Source organism: Ammospiza nelsoni, chromosome 23 (assembly GCF_027579445.1).
Source record: "Ammospiza nelsoni isolate bAmmNel1 chromosome 23, bAmmNel1.pri, whole genome shotgun sequence".
NCBI classification, from domain to species: Eukaryota; Metazoa; Chordata; class Aves; order Passeriformes; family Passerellidae; genus Ammospiza; species Ammospiza nelsoni.
In genome coordinates this window covers 1,462,511-1,485,465 of record NC_080655.1, presented here as the reverse complement: position 1 = coordinate 1,485,465, position 22,955 = coordinate 1,462,511, and the positions used below count along the sequence as shown (strand labels likewise).

Sequence of the window (22,955 nt, the reverse complement as noted above, 5' to 3'; positions counted from 1 at the left end):
AGGAGAAGGCTGGCTCCCCTGCCTCCCTTTCCCTGTGTGGTCCTGTCCCTTCTGGCAGCAGCAGGCTGATAGATTAGCTCACCACACCTTGCATAACCTCACCCAGTGGCTCAGTCCTGAGTCTCAAGCCCTGTCACGGTCTCAAAACAATAGTTTAAGTTTCAGTATACACTGAAACGAAGCCCAGATAAATGATGAATAAGAGATTCTGTGTTTACTTTCACAGGAGGACTTAGCAGAGCAGGAAAAGCCATAACCATTGAGAGTCCAGACTAGATCCAAAGAGAGATTCAGAAAGAAAACTGCGATATTCACAGTCAAACAAAACGAAAACAGAGAAACAAACCCACAATCACTGAGACCTGTTTCTTCTAATACCATATCAGGGACTTCAGCATTATATTTACTGCCTTGTACACATGCCCCAGCCACTCCAAACCACAGAGAGTGAGGTGTGTCAAAACATCTTCGGGAACTTCACAGGAACAATCACACAGCTTGCAAGGCTTCAGGCGCACTAGGGCTGAGATACACCCTGGCACGCCGCTACTCACCCTGTGCTGCCCTAGCTAAGATTTCTTATCTATTTTCCTTTCCTTTTTACTTTCAGAACGGCTCAAGGAGAAGCGAAGCGCTCGCTGAGGGGAAGGCGGGACGCGGCCCGGCCCCGCCGCCCTCAGCGCCGCTCTCGCGAGACGCGGCCGCGCGGGCTCCATATTGGGGCATCTGTGCCCAGGGCCCGGAGCTCTCGCGAGCGCGGCCCCGAGGAGCCCGGGCTGTGCAGGGACGGCGGGGCCGGTGCCCGCGGCTGCCTGGGCTGTGCAGGGTGTCCGGGGTCGGAGCCCGGCTGCGCCGCCCGGGCTGTGCCGCTCGGGGCGGGGCGTGAGCGGCGGAGGCGGCGGCTGCGGTGTCGCCTGCGCCGTCCCACCTGCGGCGGGAGCGCGTCTCCGCCCCGCACGCCGGCGCCCCCGCCTCGCTCGCCGCTGGCCGCACGACCGCCGGCCGCGCCGCACGGAGCCATCCCGCCCCTCGTGGCACAGCCCGGGGAGGGAGAGCGGCGGGGGAAGGCGGTGACACGGCCGCGCTCGGCCTCGCCCCCCGTGCCTGTGGGAGGGGGGCAGCGGCGGCGCGGGGCGGGGCGTGAAGGGCCGGCGGCGGCTGCGGGGGCGTCGCTGCTGCGGGGCTGCCCCCGCCCGGGAGCGCTCGGGGGAGGGAGCGAAAGAAGGAAGGAAGGAAGAAGTCGCTGCTGCCGCTGCGGGAGGAGAAGGAGGTAGTGGCGGCGGCGGTGCTGTTGCAGCCGCAGGCAGAGCCTCCCCCTCCCGCCGGGCCGGGCGGGGCGGGCTCCGCAACCGAGATGTCTCAGGAGCGGCCCAAGTTCTACCGGCAGGAGCTGAACAAGACGGTGTGGGAGGTGCCCGAGCGCTACCAGAACCTCTCCCCGGTCGGCTCCGGGGCCTACGGCTCCGTCTGGTGAGTGCAGGGAGGGGACGGGGCAGTGCGGGGGAGGTCGCCTTAGGTCGCTGCCCCGCCCCGCGGCCCCCGGTGCCCTGCAGGGACCCAGGGTGGGCACCGCGGCGAGCGGCGCTCCACTGTCCCCCGGGAGCTCCTGTCCCCTGTGGATTCCTGTTCCCTATGGATTCCTGTCCCCCAGCTCGCCACCAGCCTCCTGCAAGAGACATTTTTCCTGCCCGGCTTTACGCGCCGTGCTGCCGGGAAGCCGCAGTCTGGTCTTTGGAATGCGTCGGGCATTGCACCACATGGCAGGTGGCTCTGAAACATTTTTGCAGGGGAAGATAATAATGTGTCGTTGCCGGGCCCCCCCGTCCCGCCCCGAATGAGCTCATATGGACAAATTTCAGCGAGGTTTCTTGCAGTTAGGAGGTGGGGAGTGCAGAGGGATGGAGCCCCCCCATAGCTGGCTTTGAAGAGCTGAGGGCTTGGCAGCTCTTGTCCCAGTTTCTTTCTGCACCTGAAGGATAGATTATATTTGAGGCAATTGTATTTGCATCCGGAATTTATTGATAGGCAAGAAATAGAGAGAAGGCTGGGAGGGCTGGTTTTGTATTCCTGGTTTGTTATAGTGCATTTACAAGCACCAATATTTTCTTGGCAATAATAGAAGAACACAGGAGGACTCGTTTTATTGCTATGGAATTACTGCAATACACATACTGCAGAATGTGCTCCCTGGGAGAGTAAAGTCCTGCTGTGAGACCTGCAGAAATACAGGGAGCTGGAAGAGTTTATTTTTTAATGCTTACCCAATAGGAACAAACCAGGCTGCATGTGTGAGATACAATACGTCCTTAATTTGTAGCTTCTCTGCTGAGCTGCGGTGGATCATTAAACATAAATGGAGCTGCATACTTTGCTTAAGCTTAAAGACAAGGTGGTATTTCAATCGGTTTGACTCTAGACTTTAGCAGTAATTTAGTTAAATGTTCACAGATTACTGCCTCCTTTGATTAAGAAACATCTTCCACATGAGCATTCTGGGTTTTGTTCTGTGTTCTTTGGTTCTGTCAAAGTGTGAGCAGAATTTTGAACTATGGGTGCATAATTACAAAGCTGCTTTGCTGTTGTGTTCGAGCAGGCATGCATATGTTTTTATTAATGTAGTGTGCAAATTTACACTATGGGTATCAATTTTATTATAAGGAGGGACACATGCTGCATTTTGCTAGTAAAGAAAATAAGTTCCTTTGCACGTGCTACAGTTTTAATGAAATGCTCAGCTGTTCTTAACCTGTTATAAGATTGTTGGTAAGCTGAGCTTAAATAACTTGCATTTTTTTTAAATGCTGTGATTGCAGTGTGCAGAGGCTTGCATTTCATAAAAGCAAACTAGGCTGGTCAATTTTGTAGCAAGAATAACCAGTATGCTTGCCGAGGTGTGTTTTTGGATTGGTTGTTGTTTTTTTTTTTTTAAAGCATAATTATAGAATGATTTTGATTGGAAGGGAATAGACAGGTTTCTTTTGGTGAAAGAAGGACCTTGTTAACACAGCTGATAAATACCCCTGTAAGTGTCACAGAGTTATGCAACTCCTGAAATGTAATGGGAAATTAATTTGCTTCGTGCTGTGCCCTTTGTATTTTAAGGTTGATCCTACATCATACACCCCACTCCCATTTTCTCTTCCCCTCCCTACAATCTCCTCTGTACATGTAATATTGCAAAGTTTGTTTTCAGCCAGTAACTAAAGAGTTTGCATCATGAATTTCCTGTTTTGCTGTGTCAAAGCTTTCAAAGATTGTGCAACTTTGTTCAGACCAAGTGAAACAGTTTTGTATTGGAAGCAATTTCAGACATGTGGCAGAGTCTTTTTACAGTTCATGTTAATGGCTTCCTGTATGTTCTTCTAAAAATAGTTTTCAGAAAAGATGTTGTGATATGGAAAGTATGTCAGAATTGAAAAATTCAAGAAAACAACAAAAATGTTTGCATATTTATGGACATTTATTAAGCTGCAAGTGGTGATGCATATTATTTATGGTATTCCTGCAAGGACTTGTTCTGCTCTGTCCCTTTGGAGATTTTTTTTTCTCTCCAATAAAAAGTTTCATTTGGAATTTGGTGCATACCTGTTGGGATAGTACATAGTGGTGTTTGAACAATCCTTAAAATGGTAAATATAGTTTGTTCACTGCATTATTGCATTCAAATGTAATCAAATGCTCTGTTAAGTTGTCAAAATGAGGCATTTGAAAATGAGGAATCTCCAGAAGGTGGAGAGGAAAATGAATAGAAAAGAAAGCATTAAGGTGCCAATGAGTCACTCAGACTGGGGAGCTGTTGGAGGCTGCTCTGAACGTGCTGTGAGCCTGGTTTGGAGCTCCCTAATGCACAAACTTGACTTTGGGAGTCAGGGATGGAGGGAGAGGCATTTCTGCAGGCAGCCCGAGCCCCTGCCTGAAATGAGAGCAAATATTGCAGGGTTTTCTGAAGGGTGCAGTGCTGGAAGAATGAGGTTCAAATGGCCAGCTCAGGTGTTTTTCAGGATCCATTTTTTAAAAACTGCAAATGTTGGGGATACAAATAGAGATTCAGTTCCAAAACTTTGAGAAAAATCTACACACATCCTCAGATTGATTCTTCCTAAGTCACATAACAATTGCCGTGGCATCTGCTGTATGAAATGCTCTTTCATTCATTCTTGCAACATTTAGTGTATTTATACAACACAGTCTCTTGCTTGCTTTTGTAACCAGGCGTGCATTGAAAAAGGGCTCCTGACATATCCATTTTGTAATATTTCATGTAAGGAGAGGGGCCCAGACAATCCAACACGTTGCAGCGGGAAGCTGCTGAGCAGGGATGGGATTGATTGGTGACTCACTTCACTTGGAGGATTGCTTCATTTCTTGCCTGTGCTGGAGGGAAGTCTCGACTCCTGGCATCAGTTCAGGCAGCTCTGAGCTAAGCAGAATGGTGTTTTCACCAATTTCCCATCAATTTCTAAAAGGCTGTGAAGCACATTCGGTAAATCTTAGTTTACTAATTGTTATATTGTTGCAGCTGTTCTTTGTTGTATTGATGCTTTTGTAAAATAAAGGGCTTGGTTTAGTTGCTTTGCAAGCTATCTGTATTGCCTTAATTTGGAAAGGATTGAATGGCCAAGACTTACTCTTCCTCAAAATCTTGCATAAGAATTTTTTTTTAGCTTTTTAAAAATAGATTGTCAAGTGATACAGCCCTCCAAAACCTGTGATTTCTTCCCATTTCAACCCACAGTTGTACTGACACTGAGTCTGAATTTCTTGGCTACTGAGAATTTAGAGAAACATTATAGATCTAAGAAATTTTAGGACATTAGGGTCTAGAGGAAATGAAATAACCCTAAATAGCACATTTGTGTTATTAATCCACAGTTCCTCTGTGGATTTTTTTTCTAATCCTTTATCAAAGCATGCAAGCCTCCAAATCCTGTGTGTGCTTGGAGGGACAGGTGCCTGCTCCTCCTGCAAGGTGTGGTAGATGTGTGAGGAGTGGCAGGAACAGAGCTGTAAAAGTGAGTGGGATGAAGCAGCCACACAGGAAGGGTTGGCAGAAGATGTGTGGGGAGAGGGGAGCTGAGTGGGAGAAGGGCAGGCACAGAAAAGCTGTGAGCAGAGCTCTGACAGGGCTGGCAAGGAGCTTGGACTGTAGGGCAACTTGGGATATGAAGGGAAATTATTGAGAGCATGTGTCCTACAGGGAGATTTTTGTTGCAGCTTTCTTAGAAGCAGAAGCAATTCTAGCGCAGGAGAATGGTATTTGCAACCTTTATTGATATTTGCAGCTTTTATAGTGTGTTGGGAGGGTGGTGACTGAAGTGACTGCAGTCAATAATAAACTGTCAGGTGCTAACTGTGTTTTTCTGTCTGATTAGGAGTGAATAAATTAACTCCAGCTCTAAGGAGATTCAGTTAGCCTGGGTATTTGCAGAGGCACTAGCAATGAGCAGCTTCTATTTAGCAAAATAGCCTTTGCACAGAAATTAACATTCTGGTTATTTAATATTTAAATAAATTGTGCTCATAACTAACCTTGTTGCTTCGTTCTCTAAAGTAATTGTTTTCTTCTACCTCCTGTGTTCTGGATTCAATTCAGGTTAGATCAGAATTGTAATTTTAGCTCACTTGGGGTGAGGTGGATGCAGTTCGTTTGCCATAGCTCAGTGCTATGTAAGAGGTTAAAAAAAAAGTGTGGTAAATTCTAAATTTGTGCTGATCTTGTTTTAAAAGGGATTTAAAACTGTGGATCATGTCATTTTTTCCTAATTGGGCTTCTTTAGCTGCAATGTGATCGATGTAATGCAGCTGTTTAAAGTCTGTGATGAAAGGCAGCTCAGTGTTCTTTACCGTGTTCTCCAGCTGACAGCTGTTCTGTACTCTGCAGGCACCATGGGCCAGTTATCTGTACTGGCAGAAAATTACTCAGCATGATTTTAGGCCTCAAATATGTCCAGACTTTGTGTTCTGACTTCAAGTCTAGATTGTGAACGTTCAATTACACAGAATTTTCTTTCCTGAGCTTGTGCATTGTGCTGTTTAACCAGTACTGCTGGTTGTACAGCTGCTACAGCAGCACAGTGACTTGATATGACTCCAAAAAATGTCATTTAATAACAAAAAGTGAAATTCAATTTCATCTGAATCCTGATATAGCTTATTTTGTGTCTGGTGGCTCTGAAATCTCAAAATCTTGGAAACCAAAAGAGAAATTTGTCTGTGGAGGTTTGAGATGCAGAGGATCACCTTCTTTGCAGATGAAAGAGTTGCTGGTATTTGCTGCATTTTGTACCTGAAATGTTTGGAAACTGGTGAAGATCCATGACTAATTTACAACAGCATGTGCTGAATGATGATGGTTACTCTTATTTTTGCTCTAAGTCCTAGAAAACACCTTATGTATCAGTAAAATTCTGGCATATATTTTCAGGCCAATCTAGAGATGTTTGTGTATTGCAAGATGGTGATTTTTACCCGAGGCTGAAAAAAATTGAATTCTCAATTTCATGAAGTGTTGCTGCTTAAACATTGATTTTTTTTTTTTTTTTCCATAGTGATGTGTGAAAACTTGAGAATTTGAAATCAACATTAAAAATGAATGCTGGATGGCTTCTTTTGTGTGCCTGGCTGAGGTGTAGAGGATAACTTGCATTGGAAGTAGTTGCTCAGGGGTGTTTTTTGAGGCAGTGTGAGAAGCTTGAGTAACTCAGCTCTGGCAGGTTGCTGCTGCTGTGACCTGGTGTCCTCCCTGTGTTTTCCAGAGAGGTCTTTCCACTCTGTGCATGCCCTTTATAGAAAGGGAGATGCTCTTCTTCCACTGTGCACTGAGGGATTTTCCATTGCTGCCAGGGCCTGGGGGAAGGGTCACTGCTGCTGTTCTGTTTTCTATTTCACTTACCAAATTCCTTGCAACCTGGGCAAATCTGAGATGAGGAGTCTTTTTGCAGGTTAATTCTTTAAAAGCAAATGACAGCTGCCTTTATTTCACATAGCTCCTTTGGTGGGGTGGGCGTTGTGGTTTGCATATGCAATTGTGGGTTTATTCTAGGCCTGCTCTTGTGATTGGTTTTGAGCTTTGTTAGTTAAGCTTTATATTTAACACTTTATAAATATGTAGCATTCCTTTCTGCTTGATGTTTACCAAGAACTAGTGCATACTCACTTTTAAATGGAACCAGGAGTTCACCTGAAGCATAAATACAACAGGAAAATCAACCAGTATTGTCCTTGTATGACTCTTTCCATTCCATACTTTCCCCACATTCATTGCCTTGAGTGAAGTGTTGATTTCATATCCTCTCTTTCTCTTCCTCCTTCCTTTTTAACAGACCAGAGATTTATAATTGGATAAGAAATTACTTAAAATATAATTTTACTGTACCCTCTCTATATATGTATGTATATATATGTATATAGTTACTGACTAGGATTAAATAAGTCCTCATGGGCTCTTAAGAAAAAATACTACTTGTATGTGCAAGATTTCTGCTAAAGGGACAAGTTTTGGTCATGTACAGCTACTTATCATTCATTCCCAGGCACTTCTGTATAACAGAACTTGGTGATTGGATGAGATTTACCAAAGAAATTTAATTATAACTGATTTTATTAGGCAAAGTCCTGGATTTTTTGTGTGAATTTAATCCATGAAAATAGTATTTTGAGCATAGCATTTTGTGATCAAGTGTCATGTTTGAAAGTATGTTTAGGAATAGTGGTAGTATTTACAAGTGCTCTTCTCTCCAGAGTTTTAGTGCATGATTATGTTTAAGAGCACTTCAGGCAGCAGTCATAAACATTTCTCTTTCTTTCTACAAGATTTCCCTTTACTGTGTGGACAAGACTCATCTTTTAAACATTTTCTGCAGAAACCAACAGTTGTGCGAAATTGTGCAGATTTTGGGTGGTGTGCAGGTTATGGACCAGGATACCTAGGAATCACTTTCATTGGAGAAATGGTGTTGCCTGTAACTCAGTGTCTAGAAGAAGTGTGGATTTGAAGGCGTTCCCACAGAGTTCATTTGATGACTTTCCTGCTCTGCTCTGTGTTGCAGCTCTGCCTTTGACACCAAGACGGGGTTGCGGGTGGCGGTGAAGAAGCTCTCGCGGCCCTTCCAGTCCATCATCCACGCCAAGAGAACCTACCGGGAGCTGCGGCTGCTCAAGCACATGAAACACGAAAATGTGAGTGCAGGCACAGCCCCAGCTGCACCGAGCAGCCTGCAGCATTGCTCTTTCCTTGCTGCATGTGGTTTTTTCCTCATGCAGTCCAAGGTATTGGAGTATCTGGTTCATGATGATGTGAAGGAGTAAATGGAGCTGCAGAGCTCTCACGTGTGTCTGCATCAGGTTTGCCAGTTCCAGGAGGCTTTGTCAGCTTGCATGAAGCACAACACTGAACAGATGGAAATGAAACATCTGCCGGAATAAATACTTCAGTGCCACAAAGGATCTTAGTAACTGCTATAAATATATCTCACAGCTTTTCTCTTCACTGTTTTCTTTTCAGGTGATTGGCTTGTTGGATGTGTTCACCCCTGCCAAATCACTAGAAGAATTCAATGATGTGTAGGTAACTTCTCTGAAAATTGCAATAAAATGTCTTTTCTATCTCCTTTCCCAGGTTATAACAGAAATATTTGTCTCTTTAATTTGTCTGCCATCACTCACAAATAATCCTGAATTCCAGCACAAAGTCACAGTATATCCTAAGCTGTTGGACTTGTCAGAATTGTTCACCTGCTGTGGTTTACTGCCCAGTGCAGTTGGAATCACTGAACTAATTTGCTACATTATTTAAAGTGTCACGATCTATGTTCCATTGAGCAACGTGCTTTGGGACAGTCAGCTCTGCTACTGGAGATTTATGGGGAATTTTTATCCTAATCCTATTCAAGAGATTGCTTCACAGTCCACGTGTTTGCTTTTGTTCACAGGTACTTGGTGACACATCTCATGGGAGCAGACCTGAACAACATTGTGAAATGCCAGAAGCTCACTGATGACCACGTGCAGTTCCTCATTTACCAGATCCTTCGGGGCCTGAAGGTGAGTGTCCCTGTGTTCCCTGCATGGGGACAGCTCACCATGGGGGTGGAAGTTCCTGGTGAATGTTACACCCTCAGCAATTCAGATGTGTGCATAGGGCTTCTATAACTTCCCTAAAATATTGCAGAATAACGTTTTATTATTGTTGTTTCACTTCTGCCTCTCTGGAGCTCTGCATCAGTAAGGTTTACTGTCATTTTTATGTGTTCCTATGGGCAGAATCTAGAAAATTATGAACTGTGATGCCCTCTCTCTGGCAATGAATTTTCCATTTCTTCAGTTTTGTTTACTGTGTTGTTGCACTCGTGTGGCAGCACTCCTGGGTGTTCCTAAGGAGAGGCAAACTGGAACAGCCACCTGGTGAAACCCACAGACACACAGACAGACTGACAGACTGGAGTATCTGAATTGTGTGGGCTGGGCTAGGGCAGTATTTTCCAGGGAAGAGATGAGGAGGTGGCTGCTTGGACTGTTACATAAATTTTGTCTCATCTTATTTTACAGTACATCCATTCAGCTGACATAATACACAGGGTGAGTATTCATTCTAAGATTGTTTCCTGTAGTGAAATGATGTCTTTAAAAAATGAAGCGTGAATTTTACAATATAGCACCAAGAGAAACCAGAGAAAATTCTCTGAAATTTTTTTTTGGTTAAGTAGTAAAAAGTTTGAACAGGGGAAGTGGTTGTCAAGATCCATAATTTTCCTTTGTGAATTAGCTTTTCTCTTAGATACAGATATGCAGCACCAGTTTTGCGTTTATGAATATTTGGTTATATGTGATGCCTCTGAGAACCACAGAAGAGATTTCTCACTCTGATAAAATAATTTATCCAAAGTATTTGCCCTCAGTTAGAATCTGTATTTTTATCTCTGTTTACAATTTTACCTACTTCAGACTCGTGAAACAACACATACTCCACTGTTAATGCTGATGTTTAATTTTTTAGGATTTAAAACCCAGTAACCTAGCTGTTAATGAAGACTGTGAGCTAAAGGTAATGTAATTTAAAAATCTGATTTGAGTGTCATGTGAATGTCCCTTACAACTTAAGTGTCAAAACAATTCCTTTTGAAAGTACTTTGATAGGAAAGTAATAATGTGCTTCCCAGCTGTAGAGTTGTAAGGATGTGGTTTTTGTATCTGCTCCTGTGTTTTTAGTGAATCATCATGCAAGTGCAGAGTTAACAGCTTTAGTTTGTGTTTCCTTGTTTTGGAGACAAGATACCCAACTGTAATTCTGATTGTCGATCCTACGCTGTTCTAGCCTAGTGTCTTGTCCCAGGTTGTGAAATTTGGTTTCATAACGTGTTTTTGCAGCTCTCCCACCTGCCTGTCCCCAGCCAGTGCTTGCTTGGTGTTTGTGCTGGGTGTTTGTTGCCCTGCAGTGTTGCTTTGTGTTTGCAGATCCTGGATTTCGGGCTGGCGCGGCACACGGACGATGAGATGACCGGGTACGTGGCCACCCGGTGGTACAGGGCCCCTGAGATCATGCTCAACTGGATGCACTACAACCAGACAGGTAATGCCTTCAGCAGCACAGGAATCCTCTGATTTGTCAAGTTTATGAATTGTGAGGGGGAAATAAAAGAGGTTGTCCTTGCCACGTGCATCTCCCTTTGATTGCATAAGTTGCCACTCCTGGTAATTATGTTTTGGAGTTGGTATTGGAACCACTTTCTGTCAAATGGAAGTGAAGAATCATTGTGGTAGCATTCACCAGGAATCTGAACTTTTGAAACTGCAATCAGCAAAATATTGTCAGCACTTATCCTTGCTTTTCCTACCAAAGTGGTTTTTAAAATAAGTGACTGGGATGCGTCTGGTTGAGGAGAGTGTCTGGAGCTGTAGTGTGAAGAAATGACAAAACTGCCATGGGACTGTTTCAGGACAGAGTTGTTTGCTCTGGTTGGATGGGATGGTTCTGCTCAGGCTGTATTTTTATGCATCACGTTTTGTTTTCTGTTTTATTTTGTTCAGTTGATATTTGGTCAGTGGGATGCATTATGGCTGAGCTGTTGACTGGAAGAACGTTGTTCCCTGGCACAGACCGTATCCTTTAGAAGTAATTTCTTTTTTGAAATTGAAATTAGATCTTCATTTTCACATAGTTGACAAGAAAATAAGTTCTGGGTTTAATTATGGACTTCTGTTTGTTTGTTTTTAAATTAATGGCTTCTTTTACTCACAGTACAAAGAGGTGAGTTCTTGATTTTGCTGCACATCTGTTCCTCTTTATTGTCTATTGTCATCATTAGATTTATATACTCTTTGTTTCTGTTACTTTCCTTTAAGTTTATTTAAATTGATTAGTTGAGTTTCTAGCTAATACTTGCATGGATGTCTGCCAAGAATCCTGTCATGCTTCAGTTTTCTTGCAAATGTGATTCCCTTCTGGCCTCTCTTCTTTTCTCCTGGAGGTATCCTGGCTGTGAAAGCAGTGGATGCAAATTCTTTAGTGCCAAGGTTCTCATTAAAATTGCTCTGCAATGTTTAAGTTCCATTTCCATGCCTGACTGTGAACCTCCTTTCACAGTGTGCTTGTACTGATGTGAGAATTCAACCTTGAATAAGATCTTTCCAAAATATTTTTTTTGCCTCATCAGACTGGACTGGGTAGGACACTTTGGCAAATTTAAGACAACTTTATGAGATTTGCTCATATTTTCCCCAGGAAATTGGAAGTGAGACTTAATGCAAATTGTTGCACTTAAAATTTTTGCTCAGCCACACAAGATTGGGGTGAGATTTACTACTGGCAAGATTTTTCATTGCCTAGAGATTGAGCTTTCATTTGCCAGAGAAAATAACATTGCCCACCTTTTACCAAAGTTTGTTATTTCAACCACAGTCTGTTCATTTTAATAACTTCTGTTAATTTGTTAGTATTTGTGTCAGTGAATTTAAGTATGTTAGCACTTGATGAAAAGGAAGCTGGTGTTGGAATTGCTGCCTGCTGTTTATTTACCTTCAGAAAACATCTGGGTTCCAAAACTCCCTCCTGAGGAGAAGCTTTCATTCCAGCTTTCACAGTGTCACCTCTTTTCAATGTGCTTTAACTTTATCCTCTCCTATTTTTCTGCTTGACTCCATCTCATAATTTCTCTCTGAATTTGTTGTACTGTGCTGTGTAGTCATCTCTGCTGTATTTTTCTCTTGTCAAATGCAGAAACTGAATTAAACAAAGCTGGTGTATTTTTATCTGTTGATTCAGCATGTGTAGGTTGGTTTGGACAGATTTTTTTTAATTTCTTTTAAGAAAAACTGAGATACCAAGAATTGTTCATTCAAACAAAGCAAAAGCCTTTAAGCTGTTGCTATTTAACCCTAGCAACAGTGACACTTCAGATTTTAAAGAACTTGATGCTTGCAACTAAAATATTTGTAATAGGATTTGCAATGTGTAAGAAATGCTTCATGGTTTTGATTTATTTTGTGGTTTTTATGAATTGAACAAAATGGTGATTCTTCCAAGTCTGAGAAGTTTTTTATCCAACTCTGTTCTTAGCTGTAAATTAGAGCCACTGATATCTGCAATGCAAAATGAAGTTTACTTCTAGGAGCTAATTTATTTGCTTTATCATAATAAGGTACTTCATTCATTTATGTCTCCCAGCAGATGCTTGTGATGATTTACTTTAAATGCTCAATTTCGTTTGCAAATGGCAGTAATGCTTTTTAATTAAATGCTCTTTCTGTTTTGAGTTGCTTAGATTTAAGAAACAGACCCAATGCTTTCCTATCTTAGACTTTGTAGTAGTGTAATTCTTCCAGTGCTTCTGTTTAAAACTAAAAGAGGAGCAGGGTTGGTTCTGAATCCTGTTTGTGCATGGAACTCTTACCCAAGGATTGGAAAGGACCCTGGCTGGCAGCTCCCACTCCAGGTTTGCTGGCATCTAAAGACAGCAAGCACAATTAAGATAAGTCAGTTCTGGTTTCTTCCTGTCTTGGAAGGCTCTTTGAAATCTTTATATGTGCATTACTTTAGGAGAGAGTTGAAGGGGTTTTCCAGGTTTAGATCCTGTTGGGTAGTTCTGGGCCCTTAATTTTAGTGTACCCACAGATTTGCAGAGACTCTTGTTCCTCCTGTGGTGTCACTGTACAATTGCTGACTTCCTGACTTTGGAGTTAATATTAACATGAATAATTCAAGGTATGTTTGCCTTGTGTCCAGTAGCCAAGGATGTGATATCCATATCCAGCTCTAGAAAATTCCCTGTGCAGTTGGAAGCAATGGGACTTTGTGTTGCTGGAAATTGCTCCTGTTTGACAACTGAACATTTGAAGTAGTTCTTGGTTTTTAGTCTCAAGATGTAAATTTTCTCAAGTGTGAGCCTTACACTTCCAAAATTAGAATGACAGAATATGTAATGGCTCCTCAGGATGATCATCCCCTGTTCAGATGGTTCTCTTGTTGTATTGTTGGTCCCTTTCAGCAAGGATTTGGCAGAAGTGCTGGGATGTTATTTACAGTCCCTCACTTATTTCTGTGTACAGCCTGGGATGCACCCCTTCAGTGCAGGTAAGCTGTGAGTTCATTTAGTCAGGTAAGTAAAAAACTGGGACTCTGAAATGAGGATCTTCAGTGCTGTCTGTGATGATTGTGCCTCTGAAAAATGAATGTTGAGTTTAAACCTCTGAATCTGTAGAGATTCTAACCACAGCTGTCATTGACTTAAAGCAAGAATTGAGATACTCTTAGGGAAAACCCTGTGGTTAATTTGGGCTTAGCTCTGCAGGATTGCTGAACTACTTCTAATTTACAACTGAATGGAAGGTAATTGAATTATTCCTATTGTAATCTATGGGTGGAAGCATTGGATGAAAGATGGATTTCTAATACCGGTGAAATCTCTGCCAGGAGCTGGAGAAGGGGATCAGGATTGTGGGAAAGGATTCAGAGACCAAAAAGTGAGGTGATGAAAATCAGAGTCCTCAGGCATTGGACTCTGATCCTTGTGGGTGCCTTCCAGCTCAGCATTTTCTGTGCATGGGAGGCTTAGCTGAGGCTTTCTTGTTGGTATTGTTTTATTTGTCTGATGCCAAGATCAGTTTCTGTTAAACACAAATATTAAAGTTTTACAGCTCTGAATGTGAATTATTCATACAAATAAGCAGGAAAGTTAACTTTGTTTGAATATTTGACTCGCACAAAATAATATAAAGTAAAAATAAGAATATCTAGCTTTTCTTGTACTAGTTTAGCATTTTTGTATGTTTTGTGTTCCCTTGAACTCTGGAGAGTGTTGTTTGTTTTTTTTTTTTACTGTTTTTATTCAGTATTCTGAAACTTCCATGATAACTAACCAGTCTGAAATTACATATTCTTCTGATACACCTTGTTCTTGCTTGTGATGGCAGCTAAAACAACTTGGAACTTTGCTTTGCCTGGATAAACCATTACAATCTTGTGAGATTTGCTGCTGGTGGTGATAGCAGGTTATTTTCTGAATTTTAGAATCCCTCCTCAGTCCTTCGGAGTACCTTGAAGATGGCCCTTGGGGTTTGCATGCTGTGCTTTCCTTCCCCATGCACATGTGCTGGTGTTTTTCTCCTGCTTTGTATTTATTAAATCTCTTTCCTGTCTTTATTGCTTGTGGCTCATTTCTCTGGGAGGTGCTGGGCCCTGTAGTTAAGGAATGCTGCAGTTGAGCAGGTTAGAGATGGCAGGCCTAAAACCAGAAGCAGGGTTGGGTTTTGGCCGGGCCAGTTCCACAGTCTGTTTTTCCTTATTTATCTCAGAAGTATCTTCCACTAGCAAACAGGGCAGCAATAGTGTTGGCACACCAGTGCACAGGCTTTTAAATGCCTTTAAATAAATTAAATATTTAAAATGAGCTGTGGCATGTTAGCACTCTGAAATTTGCACTTCAACTGCTGCTTGCACAATAAGTGCAAGAAGTAAGGACTGTTTTAAATAGCTCTGAAGAAAATCTCATTTAAATGAGCCAGTTGTGGTTAGTAGAGTGCCCTTTGCTGATTCTCCTACAGCATATTCTGATCTCATTTTAAGCATTGACTCTTCAGAGTTTGCAATTCAGCTGTGCTAAATCCAACTAGATATTGGGTTTACTCTTACATTTTGAGTGTTTTGAGTAGCTAGAAGTTTGCCAAGTAACTTTACAAATGGAAAATTAATTCAGCTCTTCTGACAAAGTGATGATTCCAGAGCTCTTAATTAATTTGATAGATAAAACTTTAGACTAAAGTTTACCTCAAAAGATGGTGGTTTTAGCAAAGCATTGGTGATTCCCTTCATACAGAGTTTGTCAATATTACAGGAACTGTGTTGTTTTCTAGGGTTTTTTGAACAGGTGACAGTTTTTGAAGTTCTTGCAGTACTCAAATTAAAAAATACTCTAAGAAGGAACTGCAGCTGTATCTCCAGCCATCAGGAAGGCATTGATCCCAGAACACAAGATTGTCTAAAAAAAATTGGTGTAACTACTTTGGTATAATTTTAAAGGCAAATATGAACATTATGGACAGTCTGAAATCCCTGTGGAGGATAATTCAGGGGAGAAGGGAGATTATGCATTGATGGTTTTAAAAAGGATCCTTTGTGTCTTCTTAGTGTCTTGAGATTTAGACATGGAACAGTGTCTTTGATGGAATTCCCCCCCTCAATTTTGTTTTGTCACCTTGGCCTTGTTAAAGGGGACAGCTCAGGCTGGGAGCTCTGCTCCTGGTAAAACATTCTTTCCACCTGCAGTGCTCCCTCCTGAGAGCTCTCCACAGACCTGTGTTAAACCCGAGCCCTGCTCTGCTGCTGCAGCAGGTCTGGCGGGCAGGAGGGATGTTCAGGTGCTTGATCTGCCCTGGTGGTGCCAGGAGGTGCCAGGCAGGACCCTGTGCCAGCTGCAGCAGCTCGGCTGCCCTGGCTGTGGGCAGGGGGTGCCCATGGTGAGGTGATGCTGCAGGGCCCAATCATTTCCTGACCTCCTGAGCTTAAGAAGTGGCTGAGTGAGCTTGGAAGGTGTTCACAAAAAGCCTTGACTTTCCTCTTAATATGAGTGCCTACCCTTTGCAGCCTTCTGCTTTACTTCAGCTGTTACTAATGCAAGCTAATCCTGTGAACTGCAGCTTGGTGTGGGGCCTGAGGGGGTGAAGGGAGCATGGAAGTTCAGCCTTTGCCACTGGGGCTAAAGATTTCTGCTCCAAAATAGTTCAGGATGCAGTGCCCCATTCCATGCATGTGGGGTATTGCAGACAAGATGTTCAATCAGTCTGATACCAGAGAGCTCAGTTATATTCAGTTGTAACAAGAGGAGTGAATATGGTTTGTCTAAAATAGCTTTTCAGTCAAGGCCTTGGCAAGAATTAATTTGCAGCATTAATAGGGTGATGTGTTGCGCTTTTCATTTTGATTTCTCCCAGCATTTTCCTTTATGGTCCATCATTAGATATTGATCAGTTGAAGCTCATTTTGAGACTCGTTGGAACCCCAGGGCCTGAGCTTTTGAAGAAAATCTCCTCAGAGTCTGTGAGTTTACACTTTGATTGTAATATCTGCCCTTTCAGAAGTCCCGAGTTTGTGTGTTGTTCTCCTGTAGTCTTATCTGTAGAATGTGTTGGGATTTATTTTCTGTTATTTTTCTTCATTTGTAATCCTTTGCTCTTGGATGGCTTTAAGTTCTTTTGCTTTGTGTATCTGATCTTTATTCCTCTTTACCTCTGCCCGTGGTATGATTTCATCCTTCCATATTCTCATTTTACTGCTTCGTGACTTTTCTCTCAGTTTGTGGGTTTATGCTTTGTGATCTGTTGTACCATCAGGTGTTACTGGGGAAGTATTTTTCACAGCTAAGATCTTGAGGCTTGTCTCAGTTATTATTTCTCCAGATTGCATACCCAGGGATCTTTCTAAATAGGAGCAGGTGTGTTATCCTCTAAATACACACAGTCCCTTCTGTAGTGTGAATAATTTCTGAAACACTGCTGCCATTTCTTTATTTTTGTAGCAGAAAATGCCTTTTAGGTGCCTTTCTGTAGCAGCTGTTGCAGGGCCCACGGCAGAGCCTGCTCTTGTGCTATGTGGGTTTTGCTGTATGGGGCCCTTTGACCAAGGGAGCACCAGAAAGGCTTCCTGCAGTCACTCTGGGAGGGTCACCTCCATTTGCAGCACTTGCTGTGCTGTAGGAATCTCAAATTGTGAATCGTGCAAACCCAGTGTGAAATGGCCTTTAATTGTACCTGTTCCTGAAGGAGGAGTGAATAAATCAGAGCCAGGGAGGAGCAGGTGAATGCACAGTGAGCACTGAGGCCACTGCAGTTTGTGAGCTGCAGCAGGGGATCAGAGCTGTGGAAAGTGGTGAGAAGATTATGTAGTGCTGCAGCTTAATGTTCCTGTAACAGTGACTGTAAATACAAATGTGAGATTAGCCTTGAATAACACCTGCTGGAGGGATGTGCACTGCAAATTGGGATCAATTGGGCAACTTGCTGAACATCCCACCAAAGTAAAAAGTAAAAACCAAAGTAAAACACCTGGGATGTTCCAACTTTGGAGAGATTAGAGCTGAATAACCCAGATTGATTTGGTTGCCCTGTGAATTGACCTTAGGACTACTCTGGTGTTTGAAGTACAGGGATTAGCAAGAGACATAAGATGGAAGGTTGACTAAATTAAGCAGAAGATTAATTTGCATGTGTAAGTTGAAGTGGGTCTTTTTTTAAACATTATTGCACAATAAAAATAATAATTGTTCTTATCCTGGTTTGAAGCAAGTCTGTTTAAAAAAAAAAGGGCAGTAAATACTGTTTCTACTCTTTATCCATTGTATGGGGAAAGCAAAACTCTAGTGTTTGATGGTTTTGTGTGTGTCACTATAACAAATTCTGGTTTTCTGCTGTGTTACTTTACTGACTCTCACTTTCCCTGTTCACTGATACCGGCTAACTCTGTTCAATGCTAATGTTTTGCTAATTTTGCATTTAATGCCTTCTGTCACCCAGCCCACATCAAAGGGCACTCAGCTGTTCAGAAGGTGTCAGTTGTGAGCCAGTTTCACTTTGCACCACAAGAAACTTAAGCACTTTCTATGCAGCAAGAGGAAAAAAGAGCTGGTAACCAGTGCAGAGGGTAGAGTTTTTGTTTCTGTTTTCATTTTTGTTCATTTTCCTGAAGCTGTGTATAGCTGCACAACTCAGGAAAAATTTTGTGAAGCAGCCTCAGCCAAAGGAAGCGTCTACTCTGATGGCTTAAAATTTCTGGAAATGTGAACGCAACCTTGTTGGAGTGTGATGCTCCTTCCCTTGGACAGAAATACTTTCTGTACTGGCAGTTACCAGCTGAGCAGTGATTCTCCATTGCTTTAAGTGTTCACTTGTGAAATTGCTGAACATCTCACAGGTAGCTGAAAAAAATCAGTAGTCCCTGCCTGTGTGGCTTTTGCCTTGTGGTTTGCAGAAGAGATGCTTTTGTATGCGACTGTTTTCTGTTTGAAATGGTTTTTGCACTGTTTTTAACAAAGCCCTTGACGAGGCACTTAAGATATTAACCAGCTTCAGCAGATCATGCGTCTGACGGGAACGCCCCCTGCCTATCTCATTAACAGGATGCCCAGCCACGAGGTGAGATCTGAGAGAGGAAGGGGGAGTGCAGGGCAGGGCTGCACTCAGTGTTCTCCACTTACGTGAATGAAAGGCTTGCATGTGGCATGGGGTGGGCAATTAACTACTGCTCTTCTGCAAGACTTTGGTACTAAAGGAAGATGTGAGATCTGGGCAGTGTGTGCTCAGCCACAGACGTGTGAGACTGGGAGAGCCTGGCTGTGAGCTGGTTTTGCATTGTGTGCTGTGCTGTGCAGCTCCGCAGAGCTCAGCAGGCTGCACCCAGCCTTGCTGGGACACAGGGGCTCAGCTCTTCCTGCACCTCTCTGCTTTCCAATCTTTGCCACAAGTAATGTCAGCTCTTCCTCTACTGTCTTGAGTGCCTTAGTTGGGACAGGTAATGCTGATGTGCTTATAGGTGTCAGAGTAAGCAAGGAGACAGACCATAATAACCTGTGCTTCAGGATAGTTGAAAAGTACTTGATTTTGCTGGCTGGATATTGTCTGATACTTCAACGGAGCATTTCTTTCCACAGGCAAGAAACTACATCCAGTCTTTGTCTTACATGCCGAAAATGAACTTTGAAAATGTCTTTATTGGTGCCAATCCCCTGGGTAAGATCTGTTTATTGAATTTTCCTGAAACTGAAGCTAGCATGTCCTGTCCTTTGGAGCTTCCCAGAGCTTTGTTCTGGCTGCAGGAGTAGTGCAGAGCAGGGTTGTGTTTATGAAGGACATGTGGGCCAAGGGTGTAAGAGGAACAAAATGCTGGATGATGGTGGGTCCTGAGAAAGTACAGATTCCTCATCCATGTTGGGCCTTTAGAAGCTTTACATTTCAGAGCAGAGTCCCACAGCTGATGTGAGAGATGCTCTGTGTCTGGTGCTCTTGCAGCCGTGGACTTGCTGGAGAAGATGCTGGTCCTGGACACGGACAAGCGCATCACGGCCGCCGAGGCGCTGGCCCACGCCTACTTCGCCCAGTACCACGACCCCGACGACGAGCCCGTGGCAGACCCCTATGACCAGTCCTTTGAAAGCAGAGAGCTTGAGATTGAAGAATGGAAAAGTGAGTCTGGGGCAGGGGAGGGACAGCTTCTGTTGTGGTTGTAGAATTATGGAATATCCTGAGTTGGAAGGGACCCACAGGATCATGGAGTCCAACTCCTGACCCTACACAGGGATCCTGTACAAGTCCAGAATCCCATCGTGTGCATCCCTGAGAGCATTGTCCAAACAGTCCTGGAGCTCTGGCAGCCTCAGGGCTGTGCCCATTCCCTGGGGAGCCTGGGCAGTGCCCAGCAGAAGAACCTTTCCCTGAGATCCAACCCAGCCCTCCTGACCCAGCTCCAGCTGCTCCCTTGGGTGCTGTCACTGCTCACAGAGAGCACAGATTGGACCTGCCCCTCTCACACCTTGATGAGTCTCCCCTCAGTCTCCTCTCCATCCCATGAGGTAAGGTTCAGCTAAGCCATGGTCAGAGGCACAGCAGAAAGTGATAAAAATGTAGGCAGGCTGTTGATTCTGTCCTTACACTAAGTGAATCTGCTACATGCTGTGTGCAGGTTTAGCACAGTCCCTGGTAATTAGTTACTGCTAGGAGCACACAAACATATCCTTGTTTTCAAACTTGCATCTCCTCAATGCTCTGGAAGTATCTTTTATTGTGTGTGTTGGTCTCTGAGAGTGGTGTAACCATTCTTTAATTCTTTGTCTTAATTAAACAACACTTTTTGTGTAAAATGCTGTTAGAACATTGGAGATTGTTGCAGGTTTTCTTGCATGAAGGTGTGACTGGTAGCGCTATCACAGTCCTGCTGCTGAGTTTCTGTCCCACTTCTCCCCCCAGGCCTGACTTATGATGAAGTAATCAGCTTTGTGCCACCCCCGCTCGACCAAGAGGAGATGGAGTCCTGAGAAACTGCTCTCTTCTGTTTGTCCCACTCACTGTGAAGGGAAGGCCTTTTCATAGGGACTCTCCAATTATCGTTCAAGTGCCTCATCACAACAATATTCTCCTTAGTGGAGGGGTTTTGTGTGTGTTGAACTGGGGAGGGAGGGGGGAGGGAAGGAAGCTGAGTCTATGTAAACATGCTGCATGCTCTTGTATTCTGTGTACAGCCTGGGGCAAGCCTCTGGAGACCTGTTCTGACTGCACTTAGTTCTTCCGGAGTAACAGTGCACCACCAGCCTGCACTGCTGGGCCGAGGTGAGCAAGGTGACAGTGACAGTTTGGTTGCAATCATTGCCATTTATCAATTCTCCTACAACTGAGTAACCTCAAAAAGAATGAAAGTTGGTTTATAGTCTTAGAGAGTCCTCTGTTTTCTTCAGGACTGAAGGTGGGGTTGAGGGATGTCCTTGTTCAATGCCAGGTGTGTGATTTACATCCAGATCTTCCTGGTGCAGCAGAGTGTAGAGGCCTTCTGGTGTCTGATTCTTGGAACATGAAAAGATGTTGTTTGAAACTGTAAATATGTTTGTGCCTTAAATAAAGGGGGAGAGAGGGGGAAAGGAAGGCTGGGGTGGAAATCTGACCCACTGTTCTTGAGGGTGAAGGCTCCCAGGTAGCGAGGCATGAACTCAATGTAATTGGGAAGTAATTTTGAGGCAACAGCTTCAACCCCTGGATTGGGTATTCCTGTGTTTTTCACTTTCCTCCTCCTCTTGTTCTGAGGCTTTTCAGCATTATCTCCAGGAGCCAGAGGTTGGGGAAGATCCTTGCTAGCCACACGTTTGTGTATTCTGTTCCCTACAAGGTGGTGTGTTTTTGCATGTTGTAGCTGTATGTGCATGTAGAGCTGCTTGATTTTTGTCCTTACTTTTTGGGGATGGCACTGGGGGCAGTTCAGGCATCAGTGAAATGTTTGCTGAGTACCTCAGGCAGTGCCATAAAATCACAGCACCCTTCCTGCTGTGCTGCAGCTCCTTGTGAAATAGCTGTCATCCTAGAGGCTTCAATGAGGGAAGGATGTCATGTCCAACACCAGAGCAACATGCACCTTTTTCTTTGTTCTGACCTTCTCTCTGCAGAGGAGAAGAGCTTGGGTGGAAAGGTTTCTTGTGAGATCAAATGTAAAAAGCATTCTTTAAAGAAATGACTATAGTATCTTGTGCCAGAACTTAAGTTATTTCCTGAAAAGATTTTTTTTAGAAGTATTGGAACCCAAAGCAAAGAAATAAGCATGCATAAACACACAATCACCCTTTCACTGTCTATATCTATAAATACAAATATTTATATACATAAAACTAACATTTACTAGAAGTTTTTTTATCCTCTCACGTAAGAGCTTCTTGGCTATTTCTTAGCAGGTTGATCTCTGCCCGAGGAAACATGAGAAGGGAGTATGTTTGAATACAAACATGGTTCAAATATTTTGTATTTTCCAGGACTCTGCATGAGTGAAGTGCCCAGAGTTAGAGACTGGCAGGAGGGAGGTTTCTCAGCATGTTTGTGTGCTCCATCTGTAGCTGGAGAACTCAGGAGCCCAATTTTAGGGCTTCTGGATGAAACATTTTTAGAATTTAATTTGTTGCAGGCATCCTGTGTGGGCAGTGTACCCGTGTATGTGAGGAGAAAGGCTTTTGCAGTATTTTGTATTCTTGTTACCTGTGGGGCAGAGAGTGTTTTTGTAGTGTTTTTGCCCCATGTTTGAAGAGGCAGCACAAAGGGATGGGACGTGGATGACAAAGCCATTGATTCTTCCTAGGCTACTTCCCAGCGATCTCTTCAGGCCAAAAGTTCAATAAAGGTCTGGGCTGAGATGAAGAGAGCAGCTCTGTTGTGCTCTAGGATAAAACTCTCCACAGCCCAACAAAATCAAGACAAAAAGCCTCCCTTTTCTGCTGGGCCAGCAGGCTGGGTATTCAAATACAAATGTAGATATACTGTGTAAACCTACAGCAAGATTATTTTTATCAGCCATTTTCTGTGTAGATGCTACAGTGTGATTTCATGCAGAAATATTGCTAAAGATTTTTAAAACCTCTCGGTGTTGTGCGTGTGGGTGTGTCTGTGTGCGTGAGTGGGAATGGTTCATTGGAGTCTGTCCTGAGGGAGCCCCTGGGGCACAAACTCCCTGCTGCCAGTGCCGTGCTGTGCTCAGCTGCCTGGGCACCACGCTGCACCCAAAAGCAGAGATCTGCTATTTTGTTTCTATCCATGGATTTTGCTGTAATTGGTTATGCCAGATAAGATGTCACAATACCACTGGTTAAAAATAAAATCTATTTTTCAGATTTACTGCACTGCTGGTACTTGGAAACCTCTTGCACTGAAGTGTTGAGTTTTTAGCATGGTGTGAATTTCTCTGCTGTGCTGTGGGGGATCCTGGGTGTGATGGCTGGGAGGGGACA

General features: G+C 43.6%; 1 protein-coding gene across 2 annotated transcripts; it reads left to right on the top strand.

The window, feature by feature from the left end:
* The first annotated feature begins 969 nt into the window (after positions 1–969).
* On the top strand, positions 970–22,847 carry MAPK14 (mitogen-activated protein kinase 14). 2 transcript variants are annotated; one of them, XM_059488171.1, is made up of 12 exons: positions 970–1,470; positions 8,049–8,178; positions 8,504–8,562; positions 8,931–9,042; positions 9,547–9,576; positions 9,995–10,042; positions 10,453–10,567; positions 11,026–11,097; positions 18,539–18,618; positions 19,134–19,212; positions 19,492–19,665; positions 20,446–22,847. In XM_059488171.1, exons 1-12 carry the CDS (start codon positions 1,355–1,357, stop codon positions 20,511–20,513), a joined length of 1,083 nt encoding a protein of 360 aa, XP_059344154.1. In that variant the 5' UTR covers positions 970–1,354; the 3' UTR covers positions 20,514–22,847. The 2 variants fall into 2 exon arrangements, with proteins under 2 accessions (XP_059344154.1, XP_059344153.1); XM_059488170.1 differs by lacking the exon at positions 18,539–18,618 and adding an exon at positions 16,449–16,528 and having other exon boundaries at positions 973–1,470.
* Positions 22,848–22,955: the final 108 nt, after the last annotated feature.

Coding starts and splice junctions, on each gene's coding strand:
- MAPK14 (XM_059488171.1), top strand. CDS start 1,355: ATGTCTCAGGAGCGGCCCAAGTTCTACCGGCAGGAGCTGAACAAGACG. Junction 1,471..8,048: donor GGGGCCTACGGCTCCGTCTG/GTGAGTGCAGGG, acceptor TCTGTGTTGCAG/CTCTGCCTTTGACACCAAGA. Junction 9,043..9,546: donor AGATCCTTCGGGGCCTGAAG/GTGAGTGTCCCT, acceptor CTTATTTTACAG/TACATCCATTCAGCTGACAT.